Here is a 19,658-nt window from a genome sequence, read left to right as displayed (position 1 = left end):
GGCCTAATTCTGCTCCATTATCTTATGGTCTTAAGGTCTAATAATGGCGTAGAATAACACACAGAAAATGGCACTGTCACGTAGCAGTGAGCGTTACACTTGATGTTGTCAATGACCCGCGTCCAATTTCCACCATTCTCTCTGTAATTGCATGGCTTTCCTCTGGGTGCTCAGGAAGCAATCCAATAGCAGGCTAATTGGTCATTGTAAATTGTCCTGTGATAGGTTGGGGTTAATCGGGTCTGTCAGGGGTTGTTGGGGTGACGTGGCTCGAATGGCCAGAAGGGGCAACTTCTTGTGGTGTTGGTAAATAAATATACCTAACAAACACAATAAAATCAATAAAAGACTGCACCCAACAGGACAGACAAACAATCAATGTGCAAAAAATGACAAACTCTGCAAATACTGAAAATAGTAAGCAAGTAAGCAATGAATATCGAGAATATGAGACGAAGAGTCCTCAAAAGTGAGTCCTTTTCAGTGGGAACGGTTTGGTGATGGGCTTACTCCATCCTGTATTGCTAAAGAAGTTAATTTACACGTGTATTTAGCTAAATGAAACAATGTTCTCCGCACCAAAGTGCACAACATAGTACATATAACTCACACACATAACACACACAGTAATATTACCAACAATAACTTAACAATATAGTGCATATACCATACATTCAAAAGTAAACAGTGTAACATTACTGGCGCTTTATACTTGTTAAGATCTGGATGGTGGTGGTCCCACGGCCTGTTTCCCATCCCTGTCCTGGTGTAAAGTACCTCCAGCCTGATGATGGATAGTGGAGGGTGGTCAAAAATTGTGGAACGTATAAAAAATATTGAAAGTAGAATCAGGTTTATTTTCACTGGAAGTGGAATTTGCTTTTTGGAAAAGATGCTATGCAGGACATGAAAACGACCATAAGTGAGGCACAAAAGACAAAACTCTTTGATGAGGAGCGGATGTTGCTGAAAGCCTGCGGACACTGGAAGTGCTGGACAGAGTGGACACAAAGACGATGTTTCCACCAGTAAGAGCATCTGTGATCCGAGGGCATGGCCTCAGAATAAACGGATGTCCCTTTAGAACTGAGATGAGGAATCTCGTCAGCCAGAGGTTGGCCTTATGGCATGTAATGATCATCATACTCTCAGTACTAATCAACAAGCTCCAAAACCTGGGCTTCTGTATTGCCGAGGGGCCACTGCACAGGATCAGATGAAGCCGAAGAAAGTTGCAAAACTTAGCCAGCTCCATCGCGGGCACCAGCTTCCGCTTCCCCTGCATCCAGGTCGCCTTCAAAGAGTGATGCCTCAAAAGGTGGCATCCATCATTTTCACCCAGGACATGCCCTCTTCTCATTGCTACATCAAGGAGAAGGTATAGGACCTTGAAGACCTCTGAATGTTTCAGGAACAGCTTCTTCCCCTCTGCCATCAGATTTCTGAATGGACAACAAACTCATGATCACTACCTCATTATTTTCCCCTCTCTTTCTGCAGTATTTATTTAATTTATTTTTTTTATTACCTATTGCAATGTCACAACATTTGTAGTGATATTAAACCTGATAAGACCATCACACCATAAGATATAGGAGCAGAATTAGGACATTTGGCCCATCGAGTCTGCTCCACCATTTCATCGTGACTGACCCTATTCCCCTCTCAGACCCAATCTCCTCCCATTTCACTTCACGTCCTGACCACTCACAAATCTATCAACCTCTGTAAAGACGGCCTTCATAGCTGTCTGCGGCAAAGAATTTCACAAATTCACCCCTTTGGCTAAAGAAATTTCTGCTCAGCTCTGTTCTAAAAGGATGTCCCTCTATTCTGTGACTGTGTACGCTGGTCTTAGTCTCTGTCACTATAGGAAACATCCTCTCCACATCCACCCTTGGAGCCTTTCACCATTCGATAGGTTTCAAAGAGGTCACCACTCATTCTTCTAAGTTCTAGTGAATACAGGCCCAGAGCCATCAAACACTTCATATGACAAGCCATTCAATCCTGGAGTCATTTTTGTGAGCCTCCCTTGAACTCCCTCCAGTTTCAGCACATTCTTTCTAGATAAAGATCTGATTTCTGATCCTGTTGCAGGAGTCTGGTGTTGAACATGTGGGGTAATCTGTCCATTAAGGACTCAGTGCTGGTTGGTGACAATGGCATTGGCTTATTTTTCCCCCCAGTGAGCTCTGTGGAGACGTTGGTATTTCTGCAGCTCCATCGTGGTGGGGAGGTCATCATGGAAGAGGCTGAGTGTATAATGCTCTGCAGCCTCTTGTGATCCTGTGCCCTGGTGCCTCTGTACCAGGTAGTGATGATGCTCTTCGGTGTTTTTGTAGAGCCTTGCACAAGTCATTGGTGTCAATCCAGACCCTCACAAACTCCTCCTGAAATATAGCTGTTATTGCATAAGCGTGTTGGGCTCGGGAAAGATCCTCTTATATTCAAAGTAAATTTATTATCAAATTGTGTTCCAGTGACCATATACAGCCATGTGATTCATTGTCATTCACATTAGAACACAAGCATACAACAGAATCAATGAAAAACTACACACAAAGACTGACAAGCAACCGATGTGCAAAAGACCAAATGTGCAAATACAATACTGATGATAACAATAAATAGTAAATAAATATACTGAGAGCTTGAGTTGTAAGGTCTTTCACTTGAGCTGATAGGTTGTGGAATCAGTTCAGGGTTCAGCTGAGTGAATTTATCCCCGTGATTCAGAAGCCTAGTGGTTGAGGGGTAATAAATGTTCCTGAACTGGGTGTTGTGGGCCCTGAGGCTCATGTACCTCCTTCCTGATGGTTGCAGTGAGAAGAGAACAAGGCCTGGGTGATGGGGCTCCTTTTATAGATGCTGCTTGCTTGTGGCATTACTCCTTATAGCTGTGCTCAGTGCTGGGGAGGGTTTTGTCTGCGATGAATTGGCTGTATCTGCAGGCCGTTCCACACCAAGTCATGATGCAATACTCTGCATTGTGCCTCGATCGAAGTTTGTCAAAGCTTTAGATGACATGCTGAATCTATGCAAATTTGTGAGAAAGTAGAGGCTCTGATTTTATGGAATCAGATTCAGAATCAGGTTTAATATCACTGGCATATGTCATGAAAATTGTTTTTTTTGTGGCAGCAGTACATTGCAATAAATAAAAATAAAACTAAATTACGGTAAGATGTGTGTACATATATCTTCCTGTAATTTACAGTTTTTATATATATACACACACGCACACACTATATATAGTGGCGAGCACTCGGTCCATGCTGACAGTTGAGGAAGTTCGTCTAAACTCTAAACTATTTTTATTGTGATTAGCACAAAAACAGACTGGGCTCTATGACCCAGGGAGAGAACCCACACGGTCTCATAAGAAATGGGGAAGGTGATTATTACACACCCCAGTTACAGTCAGGATGAGCCATAAACACACAAGCAAATAACTATATAACCCAAGCTAAAATGTAACAATAAATGAACGTCCCATCATAATCCCATGAAAGCATTTGAACACAAGAACAAAATATAGTGCTGATCATTAGGAATGCTGGGCCAAGCTGTTGACAATATATTAATAAAGTTAAATTAAGTGATGCCAGAAGAGAAAAATATTGTGCTGTACATGGGCTAATTGTCAATTCGTAAATCTGATGGTGGAGGGGAAGAAGCTGTTCCTGAAATGTTGAGTGGGTGTCTTCAGGCTTTTGAACCTCCTCCCTGATGGTGGCAATGAGAAGAGGGCATGTCCTGGAGTGGCTGGCGCCCATGATGGAGCTGACTGAGATTACAACTTTCTACAGCTTACTTAAGTTACTGACCCTCTGTCCTTTAATACAGGAGTCACCAACATTTTTTGCACTGCGGACCGGTTTAATATTGAGAATATTCTTGCAGACCGGCTGAATGGGGGGGGGGGGGGCTGGTGTTAATCACAACTGGAATACAGCAGTATTTGAAGGGGGTTCCTTATGTCCAGTCTATTCCGCAATTTAGTTTACGTGGCTGTCAGCATTTGCTTCTGTCGCGCTTGCTCACGTTTTTTCTGCTCAAAAATCTCAACGGGTTTGTCTTTAAGTGCAGGGTGCTTGGACTCAGGGTACTGAAGCAGTTTTGAGGGCTTCATTGCCTCATTAGACAGCCTCCGGGCCCGAACTCCAGCTTCTCGCCCGCTGCCTTGGCCAGGTGCGGCTGGTCATGGGCGGGGTCAGGGCCGGAGAGAGCGACTGACTGAGCCCCCCCCCCCCCCCATAGGATCTATCGGCCAACAAGAGTTTGTCTCGATGGATGACTTTCAGTAGATCGCAGTGAGGTAGCTGCTCTGCTACTTATGAAACCCTGAGCCCGAATTAGGTCATCTGCGAATATTTTAGCACCGGGTTCCCCACGAACGTTCAGTGTGCTAAACAGGTTTAGAGGCGGCTCCCATCTGTCCACGCTCCAAGCTAGTAGCAGCAGCACTTCCTGCCGGCTGCCCAAGGTGGCCGTTTACCCGAGGCCAACCAGTGACCCCCCCCCGGAGCGGGGGTATCACTGCATTTAGGCGACTGATGACCTCGTGTGGGTTCAGGTTCAACAGAGGGTGTGACAGGGAATGAGGAAAGGTGCAGCTGACTCATATCGTTTCATATCAACAAATCATATCGTTTCCTCACAGCCCGGTAGCACATGCTTCGCGGCCCAGTGGTTGGGGACCACTGCTTTAATAATGACCATCTCATGGACCCCAATTTCTTTCTGGTGTAGTCAGAAATGAGCTCTTTGGACTTGCTGACGTTAAGTGAGAAGTTCTTGTTATAGAACATAGAACATAGAATAGTACAGCACATTACAGGCCCTTCAACCAACAATGTTGTGCTGACCCTCAAACCCTGCCTCCCATATAACGCCCCACCTTAAATTTCTCCATATACCTGTCTAGTAGTCTCTTAAACTTCACTAGTGTGTCTGCCTCCACCACTGACTCAGGCAGTGCTTTCCACACACCAACCACTCTCTGAGTGAAAAACCTTCCTCTAATATTCCCCTTGAACTTCCCTCCCCTTAGCTTAAAGCCATGTCCTCTTGTACTGACAAGTGGTGCCCTGGGGAAGAGGCGCTATTATGGCACTATTGGAGCTGATTTTTAATCTCTGAATTGACTTGAGTATTTTCAGAATCAGAATCCGGTTTATTATCACCGGCATGTGACGTGAAATTTGTTAAGTTAGCAGCAGCAGTTCAATACAACACGTAATCTAGCAGAGAGAAAAATAAACCAATAAGAATAATAAATAAGTAAATTAATTACAGTAGACGTATATTGAATAGATTAAAAATCATGCAAAAAACCCAAAAATAATATATATTTCAAAAGTGAGGTAGTGTTCACTTTAACATGTTCAGAGGGAGGATGTGTGAACTCCTTGCAGATGGTGTATGAATTCAACTCCAAACTCTAGTGTCCTATGACGTCACTCTGTTGCCCCAGTTGTTAAATATTGTCATCAAGATGCAGCCAGTTTCCTTGCTCAGATGAGGCTCAGAGAGCAGACATTGTATCACGGCATGTGTTTAAAGTTGACCTTGATAGGTTCTTGATTAGTCAGGGTGTCAAAGGTTAATCCAAATAGAACATACAGGGTAAATGGTAGGGCATTGAGGAATGCAGAGGAACAGAGAGATCTAGGAATAACAGTGCATAGTTCCCTGAAGGTGGAGTCTCATGTAGATAGGGTGGGGAAGAAGGCTTTTGGAACGCTGGCCTTTATAAATCAAAGCATTGAGTACAGAAGTTGGGATGTAATGTTAAAATTGTACAAGGCATTGGTAAGGCCAACTTTGGAATATTGTGTGCAGTTCTGGTCACCGAATTATAGGAAAGATATCAATAAATTAGAGAGAGTGCAGAGACGATTTACTAGGATGTTACCTGGGTTTCAGCACTTAAGTTACAGAGAAAGGTTGAACAAATTAGGTCTCTGTTCATTGGAGCGTAGAAGGTTGAGGGGGGATTTGATCAAGGCATTTAAAATTTTGAGAGGGATAGATAGAGTTGACGTGAATAGGCTGTTTCCATTGAGAGTAGGGGAGATTCAAACGAGAGGACATGATTTGAGAGTTAGGGGGCAGAAGTTTAAGGGAAACACGAGGGGGTATTTCTTTACTCAGAGAGTGATAGCTGTGTGGAATGAGCTTCCTGTAGAAGTAGTAGAGGCCAGTTCAGTTGTGTCATTTTAGGTAAAATTGGATAGGTATATGGACAGGAAAGGAGTGGAGGGTTATGGGCTGAGTGCGGGTAGGTGGGACTAGGTGAGATTAAGAGTTCGGCACGGACTAGGAGGGCCGAGATGGCCTGTTTCTGTGCTGTGATTGTTATATGGTTATATGGTTATGGGGAGAGGCCAGGAGCATGGGGTTGAGAGGGATAATAAATCAGCCGTGATGGAAAAGCTGAGCAGGCTTAGTAGGCCAAATGGCAAAAATCTGCTTCTCTATGTCTTATGATCTTGTGGTCAAGATCAAGTTCAAGATTAATTGTCATTCAACCATACCTATGAATGCAGCCAAATTAAATAGTGTTACTCAGGGGCTAAGGTGCAAAACACAGTACCAACGATCATGTACAGCATAAGGAACATATAGCTCATATATGTTAACAGTAAAACACAGTCACACAAAAAAATATAGTCCAAAGCCCTGAGTCCAGGAATGTTGCGGCAGTGTGCGGTCGAACAGAATATTTCTGCCGCGCGATCACTGGCTGGCAGCATGAACTCCAGTTTGGACGCAGTGCCACCGGTTCCAATGCCTCTGTCCTGGGTGGCTGTAAACCAGCGACACCACTGCTCGAGGCTGGTCCTCACTGCAAACAAGGCCACACAGCTCCCTCGCCGTCCACCAGTGAGTCAGCATTCCGCGTTAACCATGTCCAATAGGGTCTTATGATCACAAGAAAAGCCACTGAGACAAACACTTGACGTTAGGCCGCACTCCGTACGACTCCTTCAGTGCCTCTGACGCAGGCAGCAGTGCAGGCTGCACCGAGTCCAGCTCTTTCCGTTTCTGTGTCACCAGCACTTTTGGGTCAGGGTCCATCAGGGTCTTGTGGTTGTTTAGAAAAGAGAATATCTCCTTTGGCTGGCCCCATAGAAGCCGTTGTGTCCGAGCACGTCAGCATCTTACCGAAAACCCCGTTAACACCATCATTGATTTGACAGACAGATCCTCCGAGCTGTTGACACTCAGGAACTTGACGCTGCTCACCGTTTCCACTGCCGACTGCTCGATCAGGACTGGTGTGTTTACTCCAAACTTCCCCTTCCTGATGTTGCAATCAATTTTTTGTCTTAGTGACGTTTGCGCCAACGTTGTCTGGAGTTGGAGTCTTGCCCGCCTCAGAGAACTATGCTGGCTGGAGTCAAAGCTTTATGCTTTAGTTCCTGGTAGGGTCACCCACTCCAAACAGCTCAAAGGGTAGAGGTCAAACTAAGAGTGATTCACCGGTGCCCCAGATTCAGGTGTTCAGCTCTGGGTTAACAACCCTAACATGTCAAACAAGACTGTTACAGAAACAGCAATGAAGAATCCTTCTACATGTGAGTGCGCCCAAGACTTGCACAGCTGACGGTAGTGAAAACCAAGAGGAAGCTATTGGCATGATGAAGGAGGTCCTGAACACTGCCAAAGATGGCCAAGGACTGGAAGAAAGGCAGGAGTTTCATTTCTGCCCTGAAAATCAGTGGCAAATTGGGCAGGAACAAAGGCTGATCTTGAATGCAAAACTGACTGAGCATTTTTCATTCTTTAACTGGGTGGTTTCAATAAAAAATGAGAAAGTACAGCAGTATGATCAAAGGCAGTCATTTCTGTTTTTCCTGTATATTGAGTAATGGTAGTAACGCCATCTATTCTCTTCCTGCGGCAGCTGACTCTGCCTTCACTAGGCACAGGCTGACCTATACCTCAAACACTGGTTTCTGGGATGACAAGTTAATGTGTGAGAGTCCACATGGGAGATGGGAGAGTCGAGAGTTTTTCAGTAGTGTACTGTGTGGCAGTCAGGCTGGGAAAAACAAGGGTACACGTGCAAAAGAAGTGCCTAACAGGGAAGTGGACTTTGAGGACCATCAGACAGGGAGCATCATCGTGAGGTGGACAGTGGTGACCATCAGACAGGGAGAAGATTTTGCAAACAGATGAAACGTCAGGTGTAACTGTGGAGAAAAATGAGAATCGGGTTTGAAATCACCTACATACTTGAAGTTTGTTTTTTAATGATAGCAGCAAAGTACAAGGCAAAAAAATTACTATGGGTTACAATAATTAGATTGTTAGATAAAAAGCTAGGTAGGTAGCAAGAAGGGTTTGTAGATAGTTAGATAGGTAGGTAAGTAGGTAGGTAGCAAGAAGGGTTTGTAGATAGTTAGATAGGTAGGTAAGTAGGTGAATAGATAGGTAGCCGGATAGATAGGTAGGTACCTACCTACTGTACCTACATTCTTGGACCACTGGGATCTGTTTTGGGGTCGGGGTGAATTGTACAAAAGGGACGGGTTGCACCTTAATAGGCGGGGGACCGGCATTCTGGCAGACAGGTTTGTCATTGCAACACGGATGTGTTTAAACTAAGTAGTCGGGAGGGGAGAGGATGAACTGGAAATATAAAGATGGAGTTAAAGGGAAAGTGAAAATAAGAAAAGTTAAAAAGGACAACAGAATCAATGGAGTAGAAAGTTCAAGAAGAGATCATACAGTGTGGCCAAGTGAAATAGGAATTGGTATGAAAGGTGAGGGGAATAACGGATTAAAAATATTGTAAATGAATGCATGAAGTATAAGGAATAAAGTAGATGAGCTTGAGGCTCAGCTGGAAATTGGCAAGTACGATGTTGTGGGAATAACAGCGACATGGCTTCAAGTGGACAGGGCCTGGGAAATGAATATTCAAGGATATACGTCTTATCAAAAGGACAGACTGACTTGCAGAGGGGGTGGGGTGGCTCTGTTGGTGAGGAATGATATTCAGTCCCTTGCGAGGGGGGACATAGAATCAGGGGATGTAGAGTCAGTATGGATAGAACTGAGAAATTATAAGGGTAGTAAGACCCTAATGGGAGTTATCCGCAGGCCCCCAAACAGCAGTCTGGATGTAGGGTGTAAGTTGAATGAAGAGTTAAAATTGGCATGTCTCAAAAGTAATGATACAGTTGTCATGGGGGATTTTAACATGCAGGTAGACTGGGAGAATCAGAATGGTACTGGACCCCAAGAAAGGGAGTTTGTGGAGTGCCCCCGAGATGGACTCTTAGAATAGCTTGTACTGGAGCCTACCAGGGAGAAGGCAATTCTAGATTTAGTGTTGTGCAATGAACTGGGTTTGATCAGGGACCTCAAGGTAAAGGAACCATTAGGAGGTAGTGACCATAATATGATATGTTTTATCCTACAATTTGAGAAGGAGAAGGGAAAATCGGATGTGTCAGTATTACAGTTGAACAAAGGGAACTATGGAGCTATGAGGGAGGAGCTGGCCAAAGTTCAAAGGAACAAGACCCTAGCAGGGAAGACAGTGGAACAACAATGGCAGGTATTTCTGGGAATAATGAAAAAGGTGCAGGATCGGTTCATTCCAAAGAGGAAGAAAGATCCTAAGGGGAGTAAGGGGCGGCCGTGGCTGATGAGGGAAGTAAAAGACAGTATAAAAATCAAAGAGAAGAAGTATAACTTAGCAAAGATGAGCAGGAAGTCGGAGGACTGGGAAGCTTTTAAAGAGCAACAGAAGATAACAAAAAAGGCAATACGCGGAGAAAAAATGAGGTACGAAGGTAAACTAGCCAAGAATATAAAGGAGGATAGTAAAAGCTTCTTTAGGTATGTGAATAGCAAAAAAAAAGTTAAGACCAAAATTGGGCCACTGAAGACAGAAACGGGTGAATTTATTATGGGGAACAAGGAAATGGCAGATGAGTTGAACAGGTACTTTGGATCTGTCTTCACTAGCGAACATGCAAACAATCTCCCAGATGTAATAGTGGCCAAAGGAACTAGGGTAATGGATGAACTGAATGAAATTTATATTAGGTAAGAAACGGACTTTGATAGACTGTTGGGTCTGAAGGCTGATAAGTCCCCGGGACCTGATGGTCTGCATCCTAGGGTGCTTAAGGAGGTGGCTCTAGAAATCATGGATGCATTGGTAATCATTTTCCAATATTCTATAGATTCAGGATCAGTTTATGCAGATTGGAGGGTGGCTAATGTTGTCCCACTTTTCAAGAAAGGAGGGAGAGAGAAAACATGGAATTATAGACCGGTTAGCCTGATGTCAGTGGTGGGAAAGATGCTGGAGTCAATTATAAAAGAGGAAATTACGATGCATTTGGATAGCAGTAGAAGGATCAGTCCGAGTCAGCATGGATTTATGAAAGGAAAATCATGCTTGACTAATCTTCTGGAGTTTTTTGAGGATGTAACTATGAAAATGGACAAGGGAGAGCCAGTGGATGTAGTGTACCTGGACTTCCAGAAAGCTTTTGATGAAGTCCCACATAGGGGATTAGTGGGCAAAATTAGGGCACATGGTATTGGGGGCAGAGTACTGACATGGATTGAAAACTGGCTGGCTGACAGGAAACAAAGAGTAGCGATTAACGGGTCCCTTTCGGAATGGCAGGCTGTGACCAGTGGGGTACCGCAAGGTTTGGTGCTGGGACCGCAGCTGTTTACAATATACATTAATGATTTAGATGAAGGGATTAAAAATAACATTAGGAAATTTGCTGATGTCACAAAGCTGGGTGGCAGTGTGAAATGTCAGGAGAATGTTATGACAGTGCAGGGTGACTTGGATAGGCTAGGTGAGTGGGCAAATATATGGCAGATGTAGTTTAATGTGGATAAATGTGAGGTTATCCACTTTGGTGGAAAGAACAGGAAGGCAGATTACTATCTAAATGGAGTCAAGTTAGGAAAAGGGGAAGTACAACGAGATCTAGGTGTTCTTGTACATCAGTCAATGAAAGCAAGCATGCAGGTACAGCAGGCAGTGAAGAAAGCTAATGGCATGCTGGCCTTTATAACAAGAGGAATTGAGTATAGGAGTAAAGAGGTCCTTCTGCAGCTGTACAGGGCCCTGGTGAGACCCCACCTGGAGTATTTTGTGCAGTTTTGGTCTTCAAATTTGAGGAAGGACATTCTTGCTATTGAGGGAGTGCAGTGTAGGTTCACAAGGTTAATTCCTGGAATGGCAGGACTGTCATATGTTGAAAGATTGGAGCGACTGGGCTTGTATACACTGGAATTTAGAAGGATGAGAGGGGATCTGATTGAAAGATATAAGATTGTTAAGGGATTGTACACGCTGGAGGCAGGAAGCATGTTCCCGCTGATGGGTGAGTCCAGAACTAGAGGCCACAGTTTAAGAATAAAGGGTAGGCCATTTAGAACAGAGATGCAGAAAAACTTTTTCACCCAGAGAGTGGTGGATATGTGGAATGCTCTGCCCCAGAAGGCAGTGGAGGCCAAGTCTCTGGATGCTTTCAAGAGAGAGTTAGATAGAGCTCTTATAGATAGCGGGGTCAAGGGACATGGGGAGAGGGCAGGAACAGGGTACTGATTGTGCATGATCAGCCATGATCACAGTGAATGGCGGTGCTGGCTAGAATGGCCGAATGGCCTACTCCTGCACCTACTGTCTTTTGTCTATTGTAGATAGGTAGACTCCAGTGTTGTTAGCAGAATCTTGGATAGTGATGAGGAAGCGTATGGAAGTGAGAGAGACTGGCTGGTTGATGCTATCACAACAACTGCCTTGCACTTAGCGTCAGTAAGATGAAGGAACTGATTGGGAACTTCAGGAGCCTGAAGACTCACACTCATTGGTCTAGCACAGAATCTTTGGAAAGGAGTAAAGAGTTGGCTTATTGGACTGAAAGCATTCATCAGGGCTGATGACGAGACTTTGACCAAAATATTGTCTCTTTATTCCTTTGTAGAGATGCAGACTGAGCTCCTCCAGCATTCTGTGTGTGTTATATTGGTAGGTGATACAGTTAGCAGGGAATAGACAGGTAGTGTTCACGGGCCATTGAGAAACCTGATGGTGGTGGGGAAGATTCTGTGCTAGATCAAAGGGTGTGGGTCGTCAAGCTCTTGAAGTTCACAAACAGTTCCTTCATCTTATTGACATTTAAGTGCAAGGCGGTTGTTGTGATAGCATCAACCAGCCAATCTCTCACACTGCTGTACGCCTCTGCATCACTATCCGATTTTCTGCCAACAACAGTGGAGTCATCGGCGAATTTATAGAGAAGGGTGGGAACAGATCTAAGGGAGATACAAGAGACTGCAAATGCTGGAATTTGGGTGCAAAAAATCCATTAACTAGACTGATAAATTGGTTTATTATTGTCACACATGGTGAGGTACAGTAAAGATTGCCTTGAATTCAGATACAGATCATTAATTACTCATTGCATTCAGGTAGTACAGGATAAACCACTAACAGTGTGCAAAAATAAAGTGTTACAAAACACAGGACACGGGAAGAACTCAGCAGGTCAGACACCATCAGACACCATCAGACACCAGAGGGAAGTAAACTGTCAATGTTTCAGTCCCAGAGCCATCACAGGTGTGGAAAGGAAGGGGGGAGAAGTCAGTGTAGGGAGGTGGGGAGGGAGGGCAAGGATTGTGAGCTACGTGATGGGTGAGACCAGATGAGGTGGGTGGGGAAGGGGGATGAAGTAAGAACCTGGGAGGTGACATGCGGAAAAGGTAAAGGGCTGAAGAAGAAATGTGCTAGGAGAGGAGAAGGAGGAGGGGCACCAGGGGGATGCGATGGGCAGGTAAGGCAGATAAAAGGTAAGAGGGGACCGATAGTGGGGAACTGAAAAAGAGAGAAGGGAAGGGGCAAAATTACCAGAAGTTAGAGAAACTGATGTTTGTACCATGAGGTTGGGGGCTACCCAGGTGGAATACATGTTGCTTTTCCAGTGTGGGTGAGGCAGTCATGATGAGGCCATTCTCTATAGATGCTGCCTGACCTGCTGAGTTCCTCTAGCATTTTGTGTGTGTTGCTGTGGATTTCCAGCATCTGCAGAATCTCCTGTGTTTATAAAGCATTCAGATAAAGAATCACAACCCAAAACATGGACTGTCCATTTCCCTCCACGACCCATTGAGTTCCTGCAGAATTTTGAGCGTTGCTCATTTAACAGTGATGGGTGTAGAAATGCCTTCTCTCAGAGGGAGGGGAATATCTGAAATTCTCTGCACACAGGGGTAGAGGAGGCAAGATCATTGGATATATTTACAGTGGAGGTGGATAAATACTTTTAAGATCGAGGAATTGTATTTATTAATTCATTATGTGCCGTATCGTATGACATGGGCGATCTCGATTATTTCATTACCGTGATTGCTCTTGGCAAATTTTCCTGCAGAAGTGGTTTGTCATTGCCTTTCTCTGTGCAGTGTCTTTACAAGACGGGTGACCCCAGCCATTATCAATACTCTTCAGAGATTGTCTGCCTGGCGTCAGTGGTCACGTAACCAGGACCTGTGATATGCATCAGCTGCTCCCATAACTTCATGTGACCGTGATCAAGTGAGGGAGGGGCTAAGCAGGTGCTACACCTTGCCCAAGAGTGACCTGCAGGCAGGCAAAGGGCAGGAGTGACTTGCACCTCCTTTGGTAGAGACGTATCTCCGTGCCTTCACCCAGGAATTGTATTATAGAACATGAAAGCAAGGGTGTACTACTGAGGTCATATTGTAGGGTAACGTAATTAGTGGAAATGTACATAATTCACTGCTGCCAACGGCCATACCCACCCACGGGAAAGGCTTTGGGAGTAAACCCCGAGGAAGAAATCTGGAGCTGAGGTCCCTGAGGCAGTTTGATGTTTAGAACTTCACTGTGGCAACCTCTGTGGCCTTGCTTGTGCTGGGCTGTGTCTGCGCTTGTCCTTCAGTGACGTGGAGAGGGGGAACCCACTGCATGGGGCAGCAGCCGGTTCTTCAGATCTTCCCACCCAGGCTTGCACCCTGGAGAGGACGCAGCCCACCAGAGGCGCAAACCCATCATCCCCTGGGATCGATGGCTGCTGACATAATTCAAAATCACTGACATTAAGTTGTGGTTTCACTGTGAGAGGCTGGTCTGACGTGATGACATAATTACATAAAGATTTTTACCACAATTTTGTGTTTAGGTTTGGAATTCAATAAAAATGTCTTATGAGTTTCCTTAAACATAAAATTCCTCACTTTGTTTTATTTGCAAAAACCTGCATTATGATCTGATGGTGGAGGGGAAGAAGCTGTTCTTAAAACATTGAGTGTGTGTCTTCAGGTTCTTGTACCTCCTCCCTGATGGTAGCAGTGAGAAGAGGGTATGTCCTGGGTGGTGGGTTCCTTAATGTCAGATGCCGCCTTTTTGAGGTATCACCGCTTGAAGGTGTCCTCGATGGTGGGGAGGCTGGTGCCCGTGATGGAACTGCCTGAGTTTGCAATTTTCTGCAGTATTTTCCAATCCAGTGCGCTGCCCCCTCCTCCCATACCAGCCAGTGATGCAGCCAGTTAGAATACTCTCACGGTATATCTGTAGAAATATTGAGGAGTCACCGGCGACATACAGAGTCTCCTGAGAAGATGAAAGAGCCATTTTGTATCCAGTGATAGGCAGACAACACTCAGACAGGGTTAAGCAATATTCAGCATGCACAAGTGACAAAAAAGAGCAAAAATAGTGAGGTAGTCTTCATGGATTCACAAAGATGAAGAAGCTGCTTCTAATGTTGAGCATGTGTCTTCAGACTCCTGTACCCCTCCTTGATGGTAGAAAAAAGAAGAGGGTATTTTGTATCTTCTGCCCAGTGGAAGGTATTTGGGGTCATTAGTGAAGGAGAATGCCTGAGAAATATTCAAAAACTCAGCTTCCACTGCCCTCTGAGGAGAGTAGTTCCGAAGAATTAGAGCCCTAAGTGAGTTGGGGGAAAACGTCCTCTTTCCACTTTGTTGATTGATCACTTATAAATGATGACCTTCAGTTCTGGGTACAACTATAAGATGAAAGATCCTCTCCACACCTATCCTGCCACGTGCTTTGAAAAAGTACCATGCTTACAAAGAAGCGGCACAAATATATTGCCAGGACTTGAGGGAAAGGTTAGGACTCTATTCCCTGAAGCATAGGACTCTGAGGGGAGATTTGATAGAGGTATACAAAATGATGAGGGGTATTAATAGGGTAAATACAAGCAGGATTGCTCCACTGAGATTGGGTGAGACTAGGACAAGAGGTCATGGGTTAAAGGTGAAAGGTGAAATGTTTAAGAGGAACCTGAGGGGGAGCTTCTTCACTCAGAGGGTGATGTGAGTGTTCCACTGTAACATTTAAAAGCAGTCTGGAAAGTACATGGATGAGAGGGGCATTAGGGCTATTGTTTGTAAGCCGGTCGATGTGTCAAGGCATGGTAACCATTGCAGATGGCCTTGATGGGTCAAAGTGCCTGTTTCTGTGTTGAAGTCATCTATGACTCTGTGTTGTAGATAATGGGGAACAAGTGAGTGTTCTGTGTTAAGATTTGTAGGAAAGCTTACTGTCAAAGTAAACACATCTTATTTTTATTAATACAGCTTATTATTTGTTAATTTATCTGTGCTCGAGCAAACCATCACATTGTTAGCAAAGAAGAGGCTCAGTGTACCAAGGTGTATCAGTAACATCAGTCTCCAGGGTAAAGAAGTCCTTGAACTACCTTTCTCTGGCCTTGCAGAGGAACTCAAGCATTCTAGGGTGTGTAAAGAGGACAGTTAAAGAATCTCATGACACGACCATCAGTAATGCTGCACGGACATTATCAACTGGGCAGAAATTGACACCAGCTGATGTGGTGCAGCATAGAGACGTGGCAGCAAGTGGACCCACCTAGCACAAGGCCACAATTCCAGAGCGAAGGAAGATGGTTATTGACGAAGTTATGACGACAGGAAGAGTCAGACAGAAGTGGAAGGGCTGTCTTCCTGGATAAGCAGGGGCAATGGATGTGCGGGAGGAAAGGACACTGATAGGAGGAAACCCAGTTGGAAGATCATATGGGAGGTGGAAGCAAACAATTAGCTTTCCTATCGGGGCTACATTCCCTCAAAAAAAACCCTCCACCAGTGGTTCGGTGAGGACCCAACGTGCCCTGTGCCCGATTCTGGCAGCCCTCAAGCACATCCTGGCAAGCTGCAAGACCAGCCTGACACGAGGCAGGTACATGTAGTGTCTTGAAGGGTCTGGCAGTGGCAATTGAGACCAAGACGATAGCAACCAGTTCCTTGCCCCCTAGAACAACTAATGCTCTGGCACCAGCAGCATTCGTCCGGGAGGGAGGGAAAAGACCAACTGATCTCCCTCCAAAGCCAGAAACAGGACAGATGAACGTGGCCAGCGACTGGAAAATGCTGGTGGATGTCAATAAACAACTCATCTTTCCACTGGACATTGCTACCAGCAACCTCAGGCCAGACTTGGTTGTCTGGTCCAGTTCACTACGGACCGTCTACAATGTGGAACTCCCAGTCCCGTGGGGGGGTTCAGTGCGGGAGGCTACGCTATGCAGATCCAGCAGCTGGGGCTCAGTGAAACCAAAGCTTGTCCAGTGGAGGGGGGTTGTAGGGGATTAATAGCCACATCCACCATCAAATTGTTGAAGGAGCTAGGAATCCACGGTCAGATTCTACGGCAAACCATCAGAGCCACATCAGAGGCTCCTTCAGTGAAAAATCCCCTCCTAGGCTCCAAGATAGCATCAAGAGAGTGGGAAGACACTATGGGGTGGGGGGGGGGGCTGTGACCCTGGGATGCCGGAAGTCGTCATCGAGCCCTCCAGAGACGTGTGGGCTAATTGAAGAAACATCAAGGAAGGAGGGAGCTCACTTGAAACTCTCTGCATGTCAACCCTGTGCCTCTCCCAACGTCCAGGCTGTCTCGAGCATGTGCTCACGACTCATTGGCACAAGGGATAGTAACAGCCCGGGTGTTTTGCTTGGCAATGTTACTATCTGTAGCATGTGAGTCATATGTACTGTGTTGTGCACCTTGGTCCAGAGGAACGATGTTTTGTCTGACAGAATTCATATGTACAATAAACTTGAACTGAACTGTGCAATTGTGCGGAGTCATTGTTAGGTAAATACTTGGGGTGAGCAGCTTTTGTTACATGGAAAAACTGTTCAGGCTTGTACCTATTAGGAAATTGAAATCAATAATTAGAGTGCAACTGTGGCAGTCTGGGCGTGCCCAAAACTAGATAAAGATCGCTGCTTAAAAAGATTAGTCAGGCAAGGTGGAGGGAGATAAACTGATCTTTTTCCACAATACTCAGGTCTGTAATTCACCAGAATTCTCATCACCAGGCAGCGTTCGAAGTAGACTCTTTGAATGTTTTCAGCTATTCTTTCTTCTTCAGTCATGACCCCAGATATTCTCTCTTCTGCCCTCTCCTGTCAGGTGGAAGATACAGATTACCTTCTTCCCATTACTGCCACCAGGGAGGGGATACAGGAAGGTAAAGACCCACATTCAGCCTTTTGGGAACAACTCCTCTCCCTACATAATCCGGTTTCTAAATGGTCCATGAACACTCTCACATTTTTTTGCTCTCTTTTAGTGCCACTGTTAATTTTTAAAATTGTTTTTTTTAATAGAGCTGGACTCTGTCCATCCCTACTCAGTAGAGAGCGTCCTAACAAGCTGCAGGGATGCCTGGCATGGAAACTGCCCGGTAGCGGACAGGGGGGCTCTGCATTGGTAGTCAAAACTGGCCAAAGTATCAATGGTACAGCCTACCTGCCTTGAAGGACATGTATACAGAAAGAGGCGGGAATACGGCCAGTGACATAAGAAAGGATCCAATTCTCCCTGCTTGTGGACTGTTTGTCCCACTCCCATCAGGGAGGAGGCTATGTAGCATCCACACCAGGACCACCAGACTCAAAAACAGTTACTTCCCCCAAGCAGTGAGGCTGATCAACACCTCCACCCACTGACCCACCCCTCCACACCTCAACCACCACTACTTTATCGTTCCCTGTCAGCACCTTGTGTACAGACACTCCTGTTCTAGTGTCATTCTATGGACACACAATCAATCTCTGTATATAAGCTATCTTGTGTGATTATATTTAATGTGTTTTTTTAATATTATTATAGTGTGCTTTATCTCATTGTGTCTTTTTGTGTGGCATCGGACCCGGAGTAACAATTATTTTGTTCTCCTTTACACTTGTGTCCTGGAAATGACATTAAACAATCTTGATTGTTGAATCTTTAACCTTGAATGTAACATTTGTTGAAACAATTTGCATTCTGACATTCTCTTCGCTTGTGTGTTTCTTTCAGGATCCGGCTGGTATCTTCGAACTGGTCGAATTGGTTGGTAATGGTACTTATGGGCAGGTGTACAAGGTAAATCCATTTCTTGTCTTCTTCTGAAGTAAGCACAGGTGTAGGGTTGGAACTGACCTTCTGGCATTGATGGTCGCTGGGGGTCCCAATGCAGCACGTTCCAGTTTATTGTCATCTGACTGTACATATTTGCAAACAAATGAAACAACGTTCTTCTGCACCACAATGCACCCACAAGACATATATCACACACAACATATAAATAAAAATATTACCACAAACAAGTTAATAAAATATAACTCAAAGCGTACGTAGCGCACAGCGCAGGTAAACAGTAAACAGCTCACTGTCGGAATGACGAGACCTCGGTAGTGACAGGGTATTCATTAGTCTCACAGCCTGAGGGAAGAGGCTGTTACCAGTCTGACAGTCCCAGTCCTGATGCTCTTGAACCTGCTTCCTGACTGTAGCATGTCAAAGAGATTTGTGAGCTGGGTGGTCAGGATCTTCAACGATGCTTTGGGCCCTTCGTCTACTTCTGGGTCTGGATCTCTCCGGCAAGGCCAACGTTAACGGGCAACCCTAACTGCTCCTAGAGTAGGTGGGGTGAGCTGCCCTCTGAGTCAAGGTGATTGCATGGTAGTGTTGGGCCGGGAGTTCATCGTCCCTTTCTGGGACTATGGGACAACTTCTCCCATAGTCCTCTGTCGTGGGCCAGTATTTAAAGTCTCCAGGTGTCGCCCTTTGTCTCCCAGGGATTGTCTCTTTGGAGCTTCTGAGGGCATTTTTGTAGCTCTGGGTTTTTCTGGGATGGGGTTGCTGGTCGCATGTCTACCCTACCTCCTTTCGTAGCCGGGCTTGGGGACTGTCTGTGACAGAGGTGGCGGTGGAGAGAGTGAATGTCTAAAGGGTTGGAAAAGGTATTAGCTGAGTGATAGTGTTGTGTTTTATGGATTATTGAGTTGCCGTGATCTAGGTCAGGAGGCATGGGATCCAGGGAAAGCTGACTGTGTGGACTCAGACAAGAGAAAATCTGCAGATGCTGGAAATCCTGCCTGGCCTGCTGAGTTCCTCTAGCATTTTGTGTGATGTGTGGTCTTAGAATTGGCTATCCCACCAAAGGCAGTGTAGGTGGCAGTAGGTGGAGTGTATTCTGCCTGAAGGTCAGGAAGCAGTGGTGTTCTGCAAGGATCTATTCTGAGACCCCTTCTCTATCTGATTTTTACAAATAACTAGGATGAGGACGTGGAAGGGTGAGGTAGTAAGTTTG

The 19,658-nt window shown here is 45.2% G+C and overlaps 1 protein-coding gene across 5 annotated transcripts in view; it reads left to right on the top strand.

The window, feature by feature from the left end:
• Positions 1–19,658, top strand: part of LOC132406278 (traf2 and NCK-interacting protein kinase-like) — a 268,579-nt gene that overhangs the window by 24,967 nt on the left and 223,954 nt on the right. For all 5 annotated transcript variants that reach the window (XR_009516121.1, XM_059991712.1, XM_059991697.1 and 2 more), the window contains exon 2: positions 18,383–18,448. Coding sequence is in view for 4 of the 5 variants with exons in the window: in XM_059991712.1 (XP_059847695.1) it covers positions 18,383–18,448 (66 nt within the window). In the remaining variant the exon portion in view is untranslated. The remainder of the gene's footprint in view (positions 1–18,382; positions 18,449–19,658) is intronic.

This window comes from Hypanus sabinus, chromosome 2, assembly GCF_030144855.1.
Source record: "Hypanus sabinus isolate sHypSab1 chromosome 2, sHypSab1.hap1, whole genome shotgun sequence".
In the NCBI taxonomy this organism is placed as follows: domain Eukaryota; kingdom Metazoa; phylum Chordata; class Chondrichthyes; order Myliobatiformes; family Dasyatidae; genus Hypanus; species Hypanus sabinus.
This window is presented reverse-complemented; position numbering and strand designations above follow the sequence as displayed.